This window comes from Vombatus ursinus, unplaced genomic scaffold, assembly GCF_900497805.2.
Source record: "Vombatus ursinus unplaced genomic scaffold, bare-nosed wombat genome assembly UNPS02014799.1, whole genome shotgun sequence".
Taxonomy (NCBI): domain Eukaryota; kingdom Metazoa; phylum Chordata; class Mammalia; order Diprotodontia; family Vombatidae; genus Vombatus; species Vombatus ursinus.
In genome coordinates this window covers 49,108,390-49,124,727 of record NW_020954577.1, presented here as the reverse complement: position 1 = coordinate 49,124,727, position 16,338 = coordinate 49,108,390, and the positions used below count along the sequence as shown (strand labels likewise).

The 16,338-nt window shown below is 48.6% G+C and overlaps 1 protein-coding gene across 1 annotated transcript in view; it reads right to left on the bottom strand.

Annotated features, from left to right (window-relative positions):
* The window catches only part of LOC114050285 (juxtaposed with another zinc finger protein 1), a 42,312-nt gene that overhangs the window by 10,196 nt on the left and 15,778 nt on the right, over positions 1–16,338 (bottom strand). Inside the window, exon 2 of the mRNA XM_027871897.1 lies at positions 1,159–1,328. Coding sequence (XP_027727698.1) covers positions 1,159–1,328 — 170 coding nt within the window. The remainder of the gene's footprint in view (positions 1–1,158; positions 1,329–16,338) is intronic.

Sequence of the window (16,338 nt, the reverse complement as noted above, 5' to 3'; positions counted from 1 at the left end):
TGGAGACACTTCTGGTGAGCAGAGAGCTCTGGGCCCCCAGCCACTCACAGAGATAAAATATGGTGGTGATGGCGGGCTGGGCCTCCACCAGTGGCGGGGACGGATCGTGAAATCATGGGAAGAGAAGAGCCAAGGGGAGACCCAAGGGAGTGTGGGGGAGTGAGAACATTCCCAGCTAGACGTAAAAACCTGTACTCTTGACGATGTCTGTGGATTCTTCATAATTCAAAGGAGTCTAAAAACCACCCACGGACCCTCAACTGCGGAGAGCCGGTGACGTGATTATTCTTCTTCGGATGGACTCCCACCTTCCCCGTCCCAATTCCCAGGGAAGACGTGAATTTGGAGAGATTAAGAATACAAGGGGCAGCTAGGTGGCGCAGTGGATAGAGCACCTGCCCTGAAGTCAGGAGGACCTGAGTTCAAATCCGGCCTCAGACCAAACACTTGACACTTACTAGCTGTGTGACCCTGGGCAAGTCACTTAACCCCAATTGCCTAAAATAAAATAAAATAAAATAAAGAATACAGTAAAGTTTCCATCGCTTAAGCAAAGCCCAGGCTGGATTGATTTCCCAGTTGGGGCACAGAACTCATCGTCCTTCCGCTGGAAGAGTGGAAGAACCCTGAAAAATGTGTACAATAACAGCCATGCTGAAAAGATGAGCAACTCTGAGGGGCTTACGGCTCTGACTGGTGCGGTGACCCACCGTGATCCACCCAAGGATGGGGGGTCCATGACGGACCTCCTCTTGAAGGAGAGTTGATGGACTTAAGATGGCAGGAAGGAAGGAAATAAGGGAGTGTTTAAGGTGAGTGTTTAAGGATGTACTCTGTGCACAAAACACTTAAATATGATCTCCTTTGAGGAGCAGGTACTATCACTTTACACTCGGGGAAACTGAGGCAGGTGGAGGTGAAGTCCAGGGACACACAGCTAGGAAATATCTGAAGCTGGATTCTAGACCCAGTGTTCTGCTGCCCTGCCCGGATGACACAGCACCTGGCCAGGACAGCCACACATTGATTGTGTGACCCTGGGCAAGTCATTCAGTCTCTACCTTAACTTCCTCATCTGTGAAGGAAGGAAGGCCGAGGACCAGAGAGGACGCCTGGGGCGGGGCGGAAGGCACAGGCAGGGCGGGTTTGGGGGTTTACCTTGTATCTTTTTTTGCATCCAGGGACGGGGCAGGCAAAAGGCTTCTCGTCCCCTCCGTTCATGCACATGGAGCTGAGGATGGCCTCGGAGCTGATGGCGCTCTCCGTGGTCCATGACTCGTCGCTGTCGGATTCCTCATAATCCGCCTCCTCCTCGTCGTATTCGCTGCCTGAGACATGTGAGAGAGAAGGGCATGAAGAGAGTGAGGCCCCCTCCCCGCAGGCCAGGCCTGGCCCAGTGAGCCTCGGGGCCCCTCCTACTCTGTAAACCAGTGCAGGACAATGGGGACAGTTCTGGATCTAGAGTCAGAAATTCTGGTCCCCTTGGCCTTGTTTTCCCTCACTGGGCAGATCACCTGTAAAGCCCCCTCCAACACTAAGCTCCCACGGGAGCCATCATCATCATCCTGTTTATCAGCCGGCTGCCTAGACTTCAGGAAAGGTGGAGACAGCTAAAAAGCACGACCTTACTCGGCCCCCAGCCCCACCCCGCCCCTCACCAGTTGGTGTCAAAAATCCCAGTTTGAATTTTGTTTCCTTGTCTTTGAACTGGTTTTTAAAAATAATATTTCTTTCTAATTAGTTTCCTTTGTAACCTGATATATTTCATTTTATGCATTTAAAAGCATTGTTCTGAGACTTGACCAGACTGTCAGAGGGGTCTGTGGCACCAAAAATGTTAAAGATCTCTGGACCAAGTCTAAGTGCTGAAACCTCGCTTACACTATCAGTCATTTACACTTTAGTATGAATGTGTTTCACATCCCTGTGTGACAGCAGGTTTTCATGAGAGACAGGGAGAAGAGCAAGAAGACCCTGGCAGGTGAGGGAGGGGACCGGGAAGCAGGAGCCACCTAAGTGGGGAGACAGAGGCCACAGGCACTACAGAAAATGTTTGCCTAGGGCCGGTCTTATTTGCTACCCTGGGCGAACATTTCCAGTCGCATTTACTCACAGGGAACTGGAGACACTGCTTCTCCAGAATGCTGGGGCTGGAGGGGCCTCAGAGGTAATCAAGTGCAACCCCTTCATTTTATAGAGAAAGACCCGAGGCAAGAGAGGGGAAGCAGCATCCTCTCCCCTCCCCCACCAAAACAGCTCCTTGCTACCCAGGCCTTTTTCATCGGCTCTCCCTCAGTGATGGGCCCACCCAAAGACAGCTCCAGTTTTAGCCTCCTCGCCACCGGGCAAGTGCCTTGACCTGCTCCACTGGGTATCTCTCAGAAACTCGACCTCCCCATTTGTCATTTGGCTGGGGGTGGGGGAGGGAAAGCCCCAGCTCCACTGCCTGAAGGGCTTTGTGGATTTTTTTCGTTTTTAATTGGCTCCAAGTGGCTGGGTCAGGGCTGGCCTTCGCACAAGGCGACCTTGACGACCATAATTCTCCAGATCATAAACAGCGTAAAATAATACGTTGACAAGCTCTAATGCATTTACAAGCCCTGTGGAATAAATAGGAATTAGAACACAACATTAGTAAGAATTATATGGTGGCGGCGACTGGCCTTGTGAAATGCATCCCCAGGTGTGAGCAGCACTGGGGACAGACGGCACGGGGGCTGCTCTGGGCTTCCCCAGGCCTTCTATGCCAGGCACCTGCACCAGTACTTAATGTCACCGTGATCAGCGTTATAACTCTTTGGAGGAGTCAGCGCTGCCCCAAGAGCATCCCCTTTCCCTCCTCCAGACCTGCCAGGTGACCCTCATTAAAGGAGCTGAGGCCGGCCTTCTCATTCCTCCCCCTCGGCCTCCATTTCCTCACTGGTGAACTGATGGGATGGGTCTCAGCTCTCTGCGCTTCTCCCACCCTGTTCTAGAAGGGCCAAGGCAGCTCCATCTCACTCAGTATGACAGAATTTGCCCCCAACATTAGCAGTGCCTGGTACACAGTAGGAGCTTAGTAAATGCACATGACCGCATTTTCCTTTTTGCGTGGGTCAAGCAGATTGAACCTAACACTTCCATAATAACGCTGCTGTGGCTGCTGCTAATCAGCATTTCTAGGATGCTTTAGGGTTGGGCCAGGCTGGGGATCACTCACGCTATATACAAACCAATTCCCTGAACAATCTGCAATGCTTTGGAAATTCTCCCTAAGTAGGGCACATTTTGGCACGTCCAACTCTAAAACAAATGCCACGGGGCACTGCCCTTTCAGATGGCATTTCTCAAAGCCTCACAAGCAAGACCTGGAAATCTGGAATCGCTAATTTACTCATCTAATTGGACTAATTTATTAACCTGAATACCAAGAGAATGAGGACATTAAAAAAAATCCAAACCAATTCCGTGTTAAATAGAGCTGAGAGAAACATGAGAACCTGACGCACCCTTCTGGACGGAGATCTGAGGTTCTGTCAATGTTCTGAAGAGCCTGATTCCCTCAGTCTGGGGGCCCCCTTCATGGACACTGCTCCATTCATTTAAAGGAGCATTTATTAAGTGGCTGCCTAGTGCCAGGAACACACAGAAACAAAGCAGTCCCCCTCTCTCAGTACTAGTGATACTAAGCATTAGTATTTCTATAGCGCTTTAAGGTTTGACAAACATTTTATATGTGTCATGTAACGTGACTGTTACAACCCTGGCAGGTAGGTGCTATGAATACCCCCATTTTACAGAGGAGGAAACTGAGGTTTGGCGCTTTGGTGGCTTGCAGGTGGCCTGCTATGGGCCCTCGGCACCCTCAAAACTCAACCTGGATCAGATGTGGATGGCCATCTGATGTACATGTGGCAGCCACTGTCCTAGCTGTGACAATCCAGCCTGTGGGCAGGGGGAGGTGAGTTCCCACCATCAACACACACACAGACACATGCACCCACTGGGCTCTCCCATCTGGAAAGTTTTCTGGGAGTGATTGCAGTGTCTCCCACAAAGGTCTGCAGCCACGACAACAGTTCCTGTGCTTTTCATCTTAGGGAAGAACTAACCTGAAGCAAAAGCACTGGTTATGGGTAAATTAACGTGAGCACACACTTAAAGAAAAAACTCCCCCCTGCTAGATGGATTTCCGACAACTTCTCAGCAGAGAAATGAAAATCCTCTAATAGGTCATTTCCAACTCTTCTTTCTTTCATCTTGTTCCTTGAAACAAACACCCTCACATTCAGATAAATGGGTGACCTCCCGGAGCGGGTGTTCCCTCCCACAATGCAGACGTCAGCCCATCCTGTGTGGCTTTTGTCCATGTCCTCCCATAATTTCACCACTGAGGGTCTATCCGCTGAGCTGGGAGCCTTTCTCGTGTTCTCCTGATCACATAATGACACTGATGGGGCACATCCCACATTCATGCCACGTGGTCGACCCATCTTCTCTGCAGCTGAGACGTTTCTTTGGAGTCCTCCCTGACCCCTTATCGCCTCGGTCTCCCAATACCCTGGTCTAACCCTGCCCCTCCTCCATTCTAAAAGCAGCTCTGCCTCCTCCTAGTCAGGTCATAGCAGGGGGGCCCCTGACTCCTGCATCCCCTAAAGGTCAGGAAGGTTTTCTTGACTTCAAACCTAAACTGGCCTCCTGGCACCTTTCCCTGCTAGTCCCAACTTGGCCCTCTGGGGCCTAACCCTCTTCCATAGGACCGTGCAATATCTACAGATGGCTGCCATGGCCCCCGCCCTGATTAAAGTTTGGTCATTCTTTCCCGCCATCCTCCTCAGGATGGACCTGGCGTCCTTGACCTCCTTCCTTTGATCCGGTACATTTGTGTGTGGGGGTGGGGTGGGGCGGGAGTCAGGGGTAGGGGGCTAGGTTAGTAACTTTCTCTTGGCTCCAAATACTAACTCTTAATTAGATCACAGGTTATTAGGGAGTATTCACAGGAGTGCTGAGACCCCTCAGTGTCCTCCCACTTGAAATCGGGACCCTGCGTGGGTGGCTGGCCTCTAGGAATGTGCAGCCAGAGTGGTCCAAGGGCTGTTAGGGGAGAACAGGAGGCCATCTGTGCCCAGGTCATTTCAACTGTCTGGAACGAATCAGCCTCCCCTGTAAAAGGACTGTCTTTGAAGAGATGCCAAATACCCAAAGAGAGAGTGGTTCAGTCAAAAGGCCAGCAGCATTTACTGAGCACCCGTGAGGCTCCGGGCAGGGTCCCTGCCCTCAGGGAGCCTCCATTCTGGGGTGAGAGCAAGGCTTCTGCATCACAGAATCCATCCATCCCACACCAGGACAGCGGTAAACACGCCCATGCCTTAGAGGACCCACAGGGGTCATTGTAGGGTCCCAGCAGAGTGACAGGGAAACTGGTCACTGCGCCAGCGTGGGTGCAGGCAGTTAAATGGGCAGAGGGGAGAATCTGGAGTCAAATGATCTGGATGTGAATCCTGCCCATGCTATTTGCAACGGTCTTGCTTTGGCGGTAGCTTCCCCTTTTGGGGCCTCAGTCTCCTCATCTGTAAAATAAGGGGGGTAGTGACTGGGCTCATCTCCACAGACTCTTCCAGCTTTAAATCTCTGAACCTAATAAATCATGGCACCCCTTTCTGGACAGGGTCACTAGTCTAGTAGTCCGGGCCCATTTCAGAAACGGTGTGCCTGTAGGGCAGAAGGCCTCTAACATTGAGGCTCATTCCACTTTTAGGGACAAGATGGAGACATGAGGGTGGGGCGCTGGTACAGCTGGGTGGGTAGACATGGAGCTGGTTGAAATAACTGTGACCAGAAAGTGGTGATTAGTGATGAGCTAGAAACTTTGTATGCATTTGTATCTATAAACTTTATCTTTATGCTGTGTCTGTTGTTAAATGTATTTGTGTGCTCCATTAGATATGTGTGTGGGGTGGGGCGTAGAGATCGTTTCATCCCTTGCACTTGTAACCGTAGCACCTCGCTGAGTACCTTTAATTTAAGTTTAATAAAGGCATTTAATAAGTGCTTATGGATTCACTGTCAGCTTCGGGAGGTCTCTAATGGAGTGCCTCAGGGATCTATCTTTGGTGCTACTGGTTCAACGTTTTTATCGGTGACTCTGATGAAGACACAAATGGCATTCTCTATGGAGGACAGGAAGCCTGGGATGATTAGGTAATCCACTGGATGAGTCTTGATCTCTGGGAACTCTAGATCGGGTCTAAAAAAATGAAACTCAAGGGGGTGAAGCACGAAGTCCTGTTCTAAGGGCCAGTGAATGAGCTGCGAGAGAGAGAGAGACAGAGAAAGTGAGTCAGAGAGAGACAGAGACAGAGAGAGAGACAGAGACACAGAGAGACAGAGACAGAGAGAGAAAGACAGAGACAGAGACAGAGACAGAGAGCGGCTCAGCGGAAAAAGAGCTGATGCTGTGATGGCCCCGGGGCCGGGCAGGAGCCAACGGTCCGGCCAGCAGCTGCTCTCCAAGCCTCCCGGTGTCTGCAGCGCGGGATAAGCTGGGAGGGCGGCCGGCACCAGAGGAAGGGGCCCGGGCCCCGCCACACGAGGGTCCGGGAGGAGGCGACGAAAGGCCGTCCTGTGGAAGAGAGCTCCTCCTGTTTCGTTCCTCCCCCGATGCCAGAAGCGGGCACGAGGGATGGACGCCGCCACTGTGTGGCACCGTACCACGATGGGCTCCCCCGGAGAGCGGCCCCAGTGAAAGGCGCTGTCACCTGCAGAGGGGGGTTTCTGAGCACACGCGCCCTGAGCCTCACGTCAGGGGCACAGGAGTAGAGCAACTGGGTCAGGACCAAGGCCTCCTCTAGCTCTGGGTTCTAGGGTTCTTTTTGTCGGTGAGAGTTTTCGTGAAACCTGAGCTCCCGGTAGAAAACAGAGATGACGGCAGATCCGTGACAGAAGCCCTTCCCTGAAGCCGACATCCACCCCTGACTTACAGTCCGCAAAGTGAGCCAACGCCCATGAAGGCCAATTAAAAGCGACCCTGGCTTGTCCCATCCGGCCAAGACGTGGCTTGTTTTCTGGCCGGTGGATGCACCGTTAAACATGAGCTTTGACGGGTGCAGAGCCACGTTTTGTGAAGGTAAACAACACGAGGCAGAGGACGTGGCCAAGATGACCTGCGCTGCCTAGAATCCCGGGCGTTCGAGCTCATCCAGCACCCGGATCACCTGGGCCACTGCACCAGCCAGACCGCACGTCCTCCACAAATCGCCGGAATCATCTTCCCAAGGCACAGGCCGCGCCTGCTCACAGATGTTCAGGGGCTCCCCACCCCAGGCTTCCTTAAACGCCTGTGCCCCCTCCTAGAACGGAAGCTTCTCAAGGACGGGGACCGTCTTGTCTTTATGTTCCTAGTGCCTGGTACCTGGCACAAAGGAGGAGCTTAGTAAATGCTTGCTGGGTTGGATTTGTGGCGTTTACCGATTTCTGAAAATGCCCACACAGAAAATTTAACACTCGGCTCCAGCAAGCTGGTACAAGCTGGCCCCGGCGCCCCCGGGGGCTAGCCTTCCAAAGCCCAGGTGTTGGGGCTGATCACGACGGGGCATCAACAATCTTTGTGAATGCAGCTGCAGCCGCCACAGATGAAAGGACCTCTTTCACATGTTCCTCCATGGATCTTTCTAGACCTATCATCCAATTTTTTTTTTTCCTGAGCATGAAATATTACATGCCTCCTTTATGGAATGTGAAAAACAAGTATCTGCCTGGAGAAGGCTAAAATGAAGATATGGCACTGAGAAAAACACTGTAATGGACGAGATGAGAGGCACTGAGGAAGCATAAGAGAACTACGCTTAATGGGGCATTGAGAATGCCCAGCCCTCCCCTGGCACTGCACAGACAAAAGCACAGGCAGGGCGTGTACCGAGAAAACTGCTCCAAGGGGGAGGGACATCTCAGGGATTTCTCGGCCACACAACGGGACCCTGGAGGCTGGCTGTCTGGACCCATGAGGCAGCCGGCCCTCTGACACCAGGCGTGGCATTTCATGGAGTGTGACTTTCAGATTCCAAGACTCAATCCGATCAATTCCAAGAATCAATCAATCAATCAATTACTGACAAAAGCATTCATTAGGGACTGCCTATGTTCCAATATATAAAGAGAAATGAAGCAGTCTCTGGTGTCCAGTAGGAATTGCTTAGATTTTTAGGGTCTCGAGAGGAGACGCCATCCTGGTTCAGTCCTCATCACCTCGCACCCGGACCACTGCCTTCCAGTTGACCTCGAATCTGCTTCCAGTCTCTCCCCTTTTCAATCAATCAGCTTTGGAGCTGCCAAGGTCATCATCTAAAACCACACCATTCCCCTCCTCAAGAGCTCGAAGGGTTCCTTGGAGCCTCCTCAGAATTAGGGTGAGTAACCATGTGAGAAGAGAATTTTATCTAAATAATAACCAGAATAGAAATATTACATGTCTCATTTATGGAGTGTGTGACTACAGGAAAAACAAGTATCTGCCTGGATTATTATCTAAAGCTAATAATAACTGTTAGGAAAAAACACCAACTCCTCTACTTGGCATCTAAAAATCTGTCTCCAATCTACCTTTCCAGATTTATTACATATTATTGTCTCTCACTCTACCTTCTAACTAAACTGTCCTTCTAGCTGGTCTTTCAGCCTGACAAAAGCCCACCTCCGCACCTTTGCATCAGCTGTCCTTCCTGCCAGGAATGCACTCCCTGTTCATCTCTGCCTCTCAGAATCTCTGTGGTTGTTCATTCATTCGGTTGTGTCTGACTCTACAAGACCCCATGGACTTTGTCCATGGGTTTTCTGGGCAAAGATAGTGGAGTGGTTCAGCATTCCCTTCTCCGGCTCATTTTACAAATGAGGAAACTGAGGCAAAAAGGGGGAAATGATTTGCTCAGGGTCACACAGCTAGCAAGTGTCGGAGGCTGGACTTGAACTCAGGTCTTCCTGACTCCAGGCCCAGCGCTCTACTCACTGTGTCACCAAGCTGCCCCTAAGCCTCAGTTTACTCACTTGTAAAATAGAGGGTTGAAATAGTTGATCTCTGAGGACCTTCCCAGCTTCAGATCTATGATCCTGAGAATGGTCCTTTCACATCACTTACAAGAATAATGAGTGAAATTTAAATGGCGCCTTATGGCTTCAAGGGTGACAGCTCTTCCATGATGGCTCCAGGTCTTACAACCACCATTTTAAACAGTCTCAAAGGGGCCGATTGGTTGGAGCTGGGCCTCTGGAAGGAGGCCTGTGCCCTGGATTTGGAGTCCAGGCAAGCCTCATTGTCCTTCTATAAATGAAGACGTCGGACTGGTGACTTCTAAGGTTCCTCCCAGCTCCAAGTTGATGAGAAACCCAGGTCTTCTGACTCTTAGGCCCAATGCCTTTCCGACTCCATCACAGCTGCCTCAAAAGACTTTCAGGGATGCTCGTTCCTCCCCTCGTGGCCCTCCTCAGGGGCCACGTCCCACACGAAGCCTTTCTTGAGTTCTTGAATTCTCCAATCTGACCCCCCACCACGCCGTCACTAGGCTCTCCTCGTCCGAAACCATTTTATATTCACTTACAGACAAGGAGGCTGTTTCTTCTTGGTCGAATGTAGTCTCCTTGAGGGCAAATCCTCTTTCATATTGTTTTTCTATTGCTAGCACCTAGTTCAACGTCTGGCACATAGTAGGTGCTTAATTATTCCTTGCAGAATTGAGTTGAATTTAAAAAAAAGTTTTATTACTGAGTCGAATTTTAAGAACTAAAACACCATTTTAGGAATCTCCAGTTAAGAAAATAAGAATTCCCTTTCGTCAGCATTGGGTGTTTTTAGTTCATTAGTTCTCTGTACTTTGGCCCCAGAGTTAACAGACAGCGATACCTTCTGGGCACACTTTAAAACAACCACCGCCAAACACTTACAGTTAATTGAAACAACAGGCTGATTTTAGAGCCCTCAGACTGCGGACCTCAACGCAGAAGCGTCTCAGAGGCCACTTAATCCACGGCGTTTATTTTACAGACGACTGAGGCCAACGCTGGCGAAGGGACCGGTTCGAGGTCACAGAGATTAGCAAGGACCAGAGGTGAGATCAGAACCCAGCTATTTAGGAGAGCACTCACCTCTCCACTGACTCATCCTGGCTCCTCCCTCAAAGGCCTAATGAGTTTTTCCACCCAAATTCAATGTCACAGACTCAGGAATGCAGTAAAAAAAAATGAGTTCCAAAACAGATTGAGAGTTTGAAAACAGTTTCCCAGGCCCAGTCTGCTGCCAAGAAGGGTCTCGTGCTTTAGGAAGGTAGTGAAGTATGTTAAGACATTTTTGTTGTTCAGTCATTTCAGGCCTGTCCAACTCTCTGTGACCCCATTTGGGGATTTCTTAGCAGAGATACTGGAGTGGTTTGCCGTTTCCTTCTCCAGCTCATTTTACAGATGAGGAAACTGAGGCAAAGAAGGTGAAGTGACTTGCCCAGGGTCACACAGCTACTAAGTGTCTGAGGCTGGGTTTGAACTCTGGTCCTCCAGGGCCAGCGCTCTTATTCCAAATCCTCAAATGAGCACCAACTTTAACTTGTATCCCCTCAGATTCACAGATGTGAAAGAGCATTCGAGTTGGATTTCTAGACTGTAGCACACCCATTTTTCAGTCGATCCTGGCCTGGGGACATCAGTAACACAGAGCCCAAATTCTGAATCCCTGCCCAAAGAATGAGGGCACCACTAATGAGATATTCAGCCCTCACCTTCCCCCTCTTTCTGTCCCTTCCATTATGAGACCCGAGGCTTACACCTCTCCTTATCTCGTCATGAACCCACAATGTTTTTCAGGTCCCGTGTCACTGACTCATTTCCTAACTGTACAATCCACGTGTCACAGCCTATAAAGGAAGCGTTTTCCAGCGGCCTAAATGAGGATTAATGCCCGGGTCCCCTCAAAACTTTGGAGACGAAGGAGACAGCCACCGGCAGGACAGACTGCCCTTGCTGTCACACCAGCAATGCACAGCAGGCATTTGTAGGTGGCGACATCTCAGGGCAAAAGCTGCCAGCTCTTGCATTCAGAGGTAGGAAAAATAACCAGCAATGGATTCAAAAATTTAAACCCAGAGGGCAGCGCTGCTATCACCCCAACACTTTTTGGGGATTTTTTTTTTTTTTTTTGCTTTTGAGGCATGTCAGCAGAATATGGTTCAGAGGGGATTGTGTCTTCCAGTTCAGCTGAGCAAACAGCAGTAGCTAATAGCTAGGACAGGCCCGAGGTGCCGGTCCCCTGCCCGGCAGGCTCCTCTCTCTGGGAATGCCACCACATGGGAGCTGATCATCCTGCTGTCCCTTGAAGGTACACTGCCGGGCTTTTATGGTCACACAGCGCCCATAGTCTCAGGAAGTTATTCTGCATTCTTAGATAAATTCCCTCCCTGGTCCCCCTTCCCAACTGTTCTCCACCAAAAAAGGGCCTTTTAATACCGATCAGCCTCCTGTTTAGATACAGTTCAGGGAAAGCATGATAAACCAAGTAACACAATCTCAGCTTTAAAGGCATATGCTTAGACAGGGTTTTCAACTGCGCCGTCTAAACAAAAATAAGCTATTAACCACTTTCAGGGGAAAAAAAATAAAAATTAAATAGTTTGGGCTTCCTGCAATTAAGCTGCCTGTTTTACAGTGCAGTCTTATTTATAACAGAAAAAAAGTAAGTAAATAAATATATAAAAGCTAAACAGACCCCCTCCGCCAAAGGCTTAGCCTGCAAATTAACTCCATGGTAATAAAGCCCATGCCAGCTGGAATCCTTTTGCGCCATGGAATGGAGAGCAAAAGCAGGTATATGGTGGAGGGAAAATAAAGTCGCACATTTTCCACCTTCCGTCACGGGATGTTAATTGAACTCTGGCAAATGTTTAAAAATTTCTCTCTCAGCTTAAGAAAAAATTAAAAACAGTTGAGTGTGCGTGCGTGCATGTATGTGTGTGTGTGTGAGCATATGTGTGTGTGTGTGTGTGTGTGTGTGTTATGTGTGTCAGATGGGGGGAAACATCTGTTGTACTCTCCCAACCACAATGGAAAACATTCATAATTAACACGCCTCTGGCTCTTCTCTCCTTAGGCCTACAACCGTAGGTTAAAAACACAAATTTGTAACTGGATCAGAAACCTCTCCTGATGCGCAAGTGAGGGAGATGGCCAGCGCCCTCTCTTTAATTCTGTTTTTTCCCTCCTGTGGCTCCTACAATCTCAGGAAACAGGTTTGCGTGAAAGATAAGTGACGGTGAGGAAAAGGACCTACGCAAACAGGCTTTTATGAAACGGTAGTCGAGAAATGTTTTATATTGGAGGCTTAAATGCACTTTACGGCTGTGTAAAAAACACAGCGCCGCTCTGGGCCCAAAGTAAACATTCCAAAGTCTACGAGCCCAACTCCTGCCCAGGGCAGGCCCCCATCAACTGTGGGAGGGGGGAGGTCAGGGAGGGAAGGGGGTGGATGGGGGTGGACATCACAGGTACCCAGGAGGCTCCAGATTTACTGAGTCTGCTGGGAAAAAATGGAATCAATTTCCCTACTACAAAGCACAGACCAAAGTCTCCTTTCTTAACACCCTCAGATGATGAGAAAAGCAGAGCTCCCCTTTCTGGTGTCATCTACCCATCAGGCAGACAACCATACTGATCTTCAAAAATACTTCTACCAAAGGCTGGGTAGATCAACAGAACAAACACAGCACTTGTAGCTGGAAGATCGGGTTCTCAAGTCCACTCCCTTGTCACCAATGCCCTGAGGAACCCCTCACTCCCTTTCAAGCCCAGTTCAGGGGACCCTCACCTACACAAAGCCTGCCCTGATTCTACCCAGCTCTCGAAGTAACGCATATTACTTTGTACCCGGGGCAAAGTGGCGCCATAGTGCACAGAGTGCGGGGTCTGGAGTCAGAAAGACTCATCTTCATGAGTTCAAATCTGGCCTCAGACACTTACCACACCCTTCACCCTATTTGCCTCAGTTTCCTCATCTGTAAAATGAATGGGAGAAGGAAATGGCAAACTACTCTAGTATCTTTGCTGTGAAAACCCCGAATGGGTTGGCCATGACTGAAAAATGATGGAACAACAACGCACCTTCATTCCCACTCGACCACTGCCCTGCACAGTCGAGGGCAGTGGCTGATTCACTTTCTGTGCCCAGAAGAGCCGCTGGTTGAATTGAACTGAATTCTGAAGTCTGACATTTATTAGTTTAGGGGCTTTGAGCAAACCCTTTCCCCTCTCTGCCCTGCAGTTGTGAGAAAAGTGCTTGGTAAATAGGAATTACTAAAATATTCTTCCAAGCATGAGTTATAATAGGGACAGTGTTCAGGTCCAGACCTTCTCTCTTGGTCAAGCCAAGGAATACATTTTTGGGGGAATTTCTTAAAAATGTCAGTTAATCCATAATTTGGCAGAGGAGCTGTTCTTGAGAAAGGCTGAGACTGGCTGATCAGAGAGAATGTGTCCTGTTCTTGGAGAGTGGAACCCTTCACAATTCGTCTCCAGCCTCCCTTCTGGGAGTAGGGCTCCTGGATGTGCCTGCCAGACTGGCCCACCAGAGGTTCTCCGGACCATCTCCTTCTCCCCGCTGCTCTGGCTATATGGATGTTGGAGGAGATGTGGAGCAAGGTCTTCACCTGTTTCACATCATCTCCAACTTCCTTCAGGACTCAAGTGCTTCCTTTCCACCTACATTTTCTATCTACTTCTTTCTGTGTTTCCACTGTTTCCCTCAGTAGAATGTAAGCTATTGGAGGGCAGGGCAGCTGATTTTTTTGTCTTTATGTCTGCGGTATGTAAGGGCACAGCACCTGACTTCACCAGGCATTTCATAATTGCATTGAATGAATGAATAAAACTAAGAATTTGCTCTGCATCTCCAACCACCTCCTGTTGCTATCAACGTGAATTAATTCATCCACTAGGGGCAGGAAAACTATGGTCAGGAAAGAATCCATGGAGGAGATGGGAACCAACAAAGACCATTTTCATAACAAGAGTCTTTGTTGATGTTTGGGAAAAGTAAGTAAAACTCCCTTTGGAGATGGTACTAATTTCACAAGGTAAGAATGAGGGATGCTGGGAGAAAGAAAGAATGGCTTCCAGTACGTTGGGTGGACTCCCTGTGGCAAACTTCTGGGAGGACATGGATAAGAGTCACACGGGAAGGGTAGGCATGAGTGGGTTGCGATTTGCATCACTGAAGGGATTTTTTTATACTGAGGAGATCACAGATTCATATGAAAATTATGAAGGTTAGAGTGGCAGGTGTTTCCCATTTGAAGGTCAGAACATCACTGCAAAGATACGCACAGGACACCTCTTAGTACAGGACATCAGGGATGCTCTGGTCCCTTGCCTGTGTCTCTTCTGTAGAGTAGCTCCCAGGAAGCTGGCTAGTTATCGTTTCAAGCCAACCAATCCTGGGACTTTTGAGTGGACAGGTAGCTACATCCAATATTCAACTGGGGAAAATTCAATCATTTAATTCAATAAGCATTTACTAAATTTCTACTGTTTCCTAGGTGCTGTACCAAGTGCTAGTTATACAAAGACAAAAAATGAAGCAGGCCTTGCCCTCTGGGAGCTTACATCCTTTTGGGATGGTGAAACACTGAACAAATCACTGTATTTGATGTTGTCAAATACAACACTGATTGTATTGATGCTGTACCTTCTTCACTTCTGAGGATACTGAAGAACTTCTACATCTACAGCCCCTCAACTGTGGGGAGAAGAGAGGACAAATGCCTTTTTTCAAACACTTAGAAAAAGAGATTGAATGTGCTGGATTTTTCTCTTCCAACCCGTTTAGTTTCTGCCAGACTTTTAGCTCAGTTACACAGGATGATCCTTCCTGAACGCCGACACTGGGCAGTCTCTGCTAAAACGTGGCTACTCCTCTCAGTCGGCTGATAAATGATAAGGTGAGTCATATAGAAGTGAAGGAAAACCATAACCTGGGTTTTACTTCCTCAGTTTTGGAGGCAACCAGAGATTCCTACAAATCTTTCATGAGAAGAGATGGATCCGTGCACTCGTCCAGAAAGGTGACCTCTCCCTCTGAAGGCATCTCTCTGGAAGAGCAGACATCCAGGTCGAGAGGCTATATTTCTTTTTTTTTTTTTTTAAGGTTTGAAAAGTGTTTCACATCCATGGTTTTATTTGATCCTTATAAGAATACTATGATGTAGGTGTTAATAGCATTTTTTTGTTAATATATTTTTTTATCAACAATCACTTCCATAAGCTTTTGAGTTTCAAATTTTTCTCCTCCTCCCTCCCCACCACCCTCCCCAAGACAGTGTGCAATCTGATATAGGCTATACATATACATTCCTATTAAACAGATTTTCACATTAGTGATGTAAGTGAGAGAGGCTGTATTTCTGACAGCTGCCATTTCATGGTGTGAAATTCGTAATTAGTGATGACTTTATGGGCTCCCATGGTCCAGACAAAAGGGTGCTCTTTGGTGGAATGGGGGAGGTCACTCCAAAAATCCCAATATGATTCATTACTATTCCTAAGGTCCATGCTACTGAAGGGGCGTCGGCCTTTGGAATCTGTGGTTGAAAAACCAGCTCACCCCAGCTTCATCTCTAGCCAAAACAGGGACACCAGAAGGCAAACACAGAGTAAGGGGAAGAAAGGAAGGAAGGAAGAGAGAGAAAGAGGGAGAGAGGAAGGAAGGAAAGAAGGAAGGAGGGAGGGAGGGAGGGAGGGAGGGAGGGAGAAGGAAACTTTCCTGTATCTATAAGATGAAATTTAGAACCCACTTGACTGGGTCCCCAACTAAATCTTCTCCAGAGATAACATTCATTTTGTGATACAAAGTCTTTCCTAATCCCTCTCCTTGCCCCGCCCTTATTTTAACTGTCCTTAACAAATTTTTTTATCACTCCAAACTTCACAAACACCAACATTTCCATGTACAAAGATTGTCTATGAAATCCTGAATCTATTTCACCCAGCTGCATCATTCTCTCCCTCCTGAAACTTGTGTTACTTTGCATTTTCATTCTTGTCCATTCATTGTAATCTGCCCCAACAGAATGTAAACTCCTTGAGGACTGGGTCTGTTTCGTTTCTTGGCTGTTACTATCCCTGTGCTGAGGGCACTTAGACCTTGGGGACCCTACCCACTGATAGCTGGGGCAAGGACTAATCTGGCCAGGATGCCACTTTTGGACATGAACTGGGTGGGGCCAGTGCTCTGTATAAATTACGTCTGAGCAGGATAAGGAAGGGAAGAGAGAGCTCTGAGGTTCTGGAGGGGAAACGATGATACTCTTGTCACTGCTGTATTTTCAAAATCAGTGC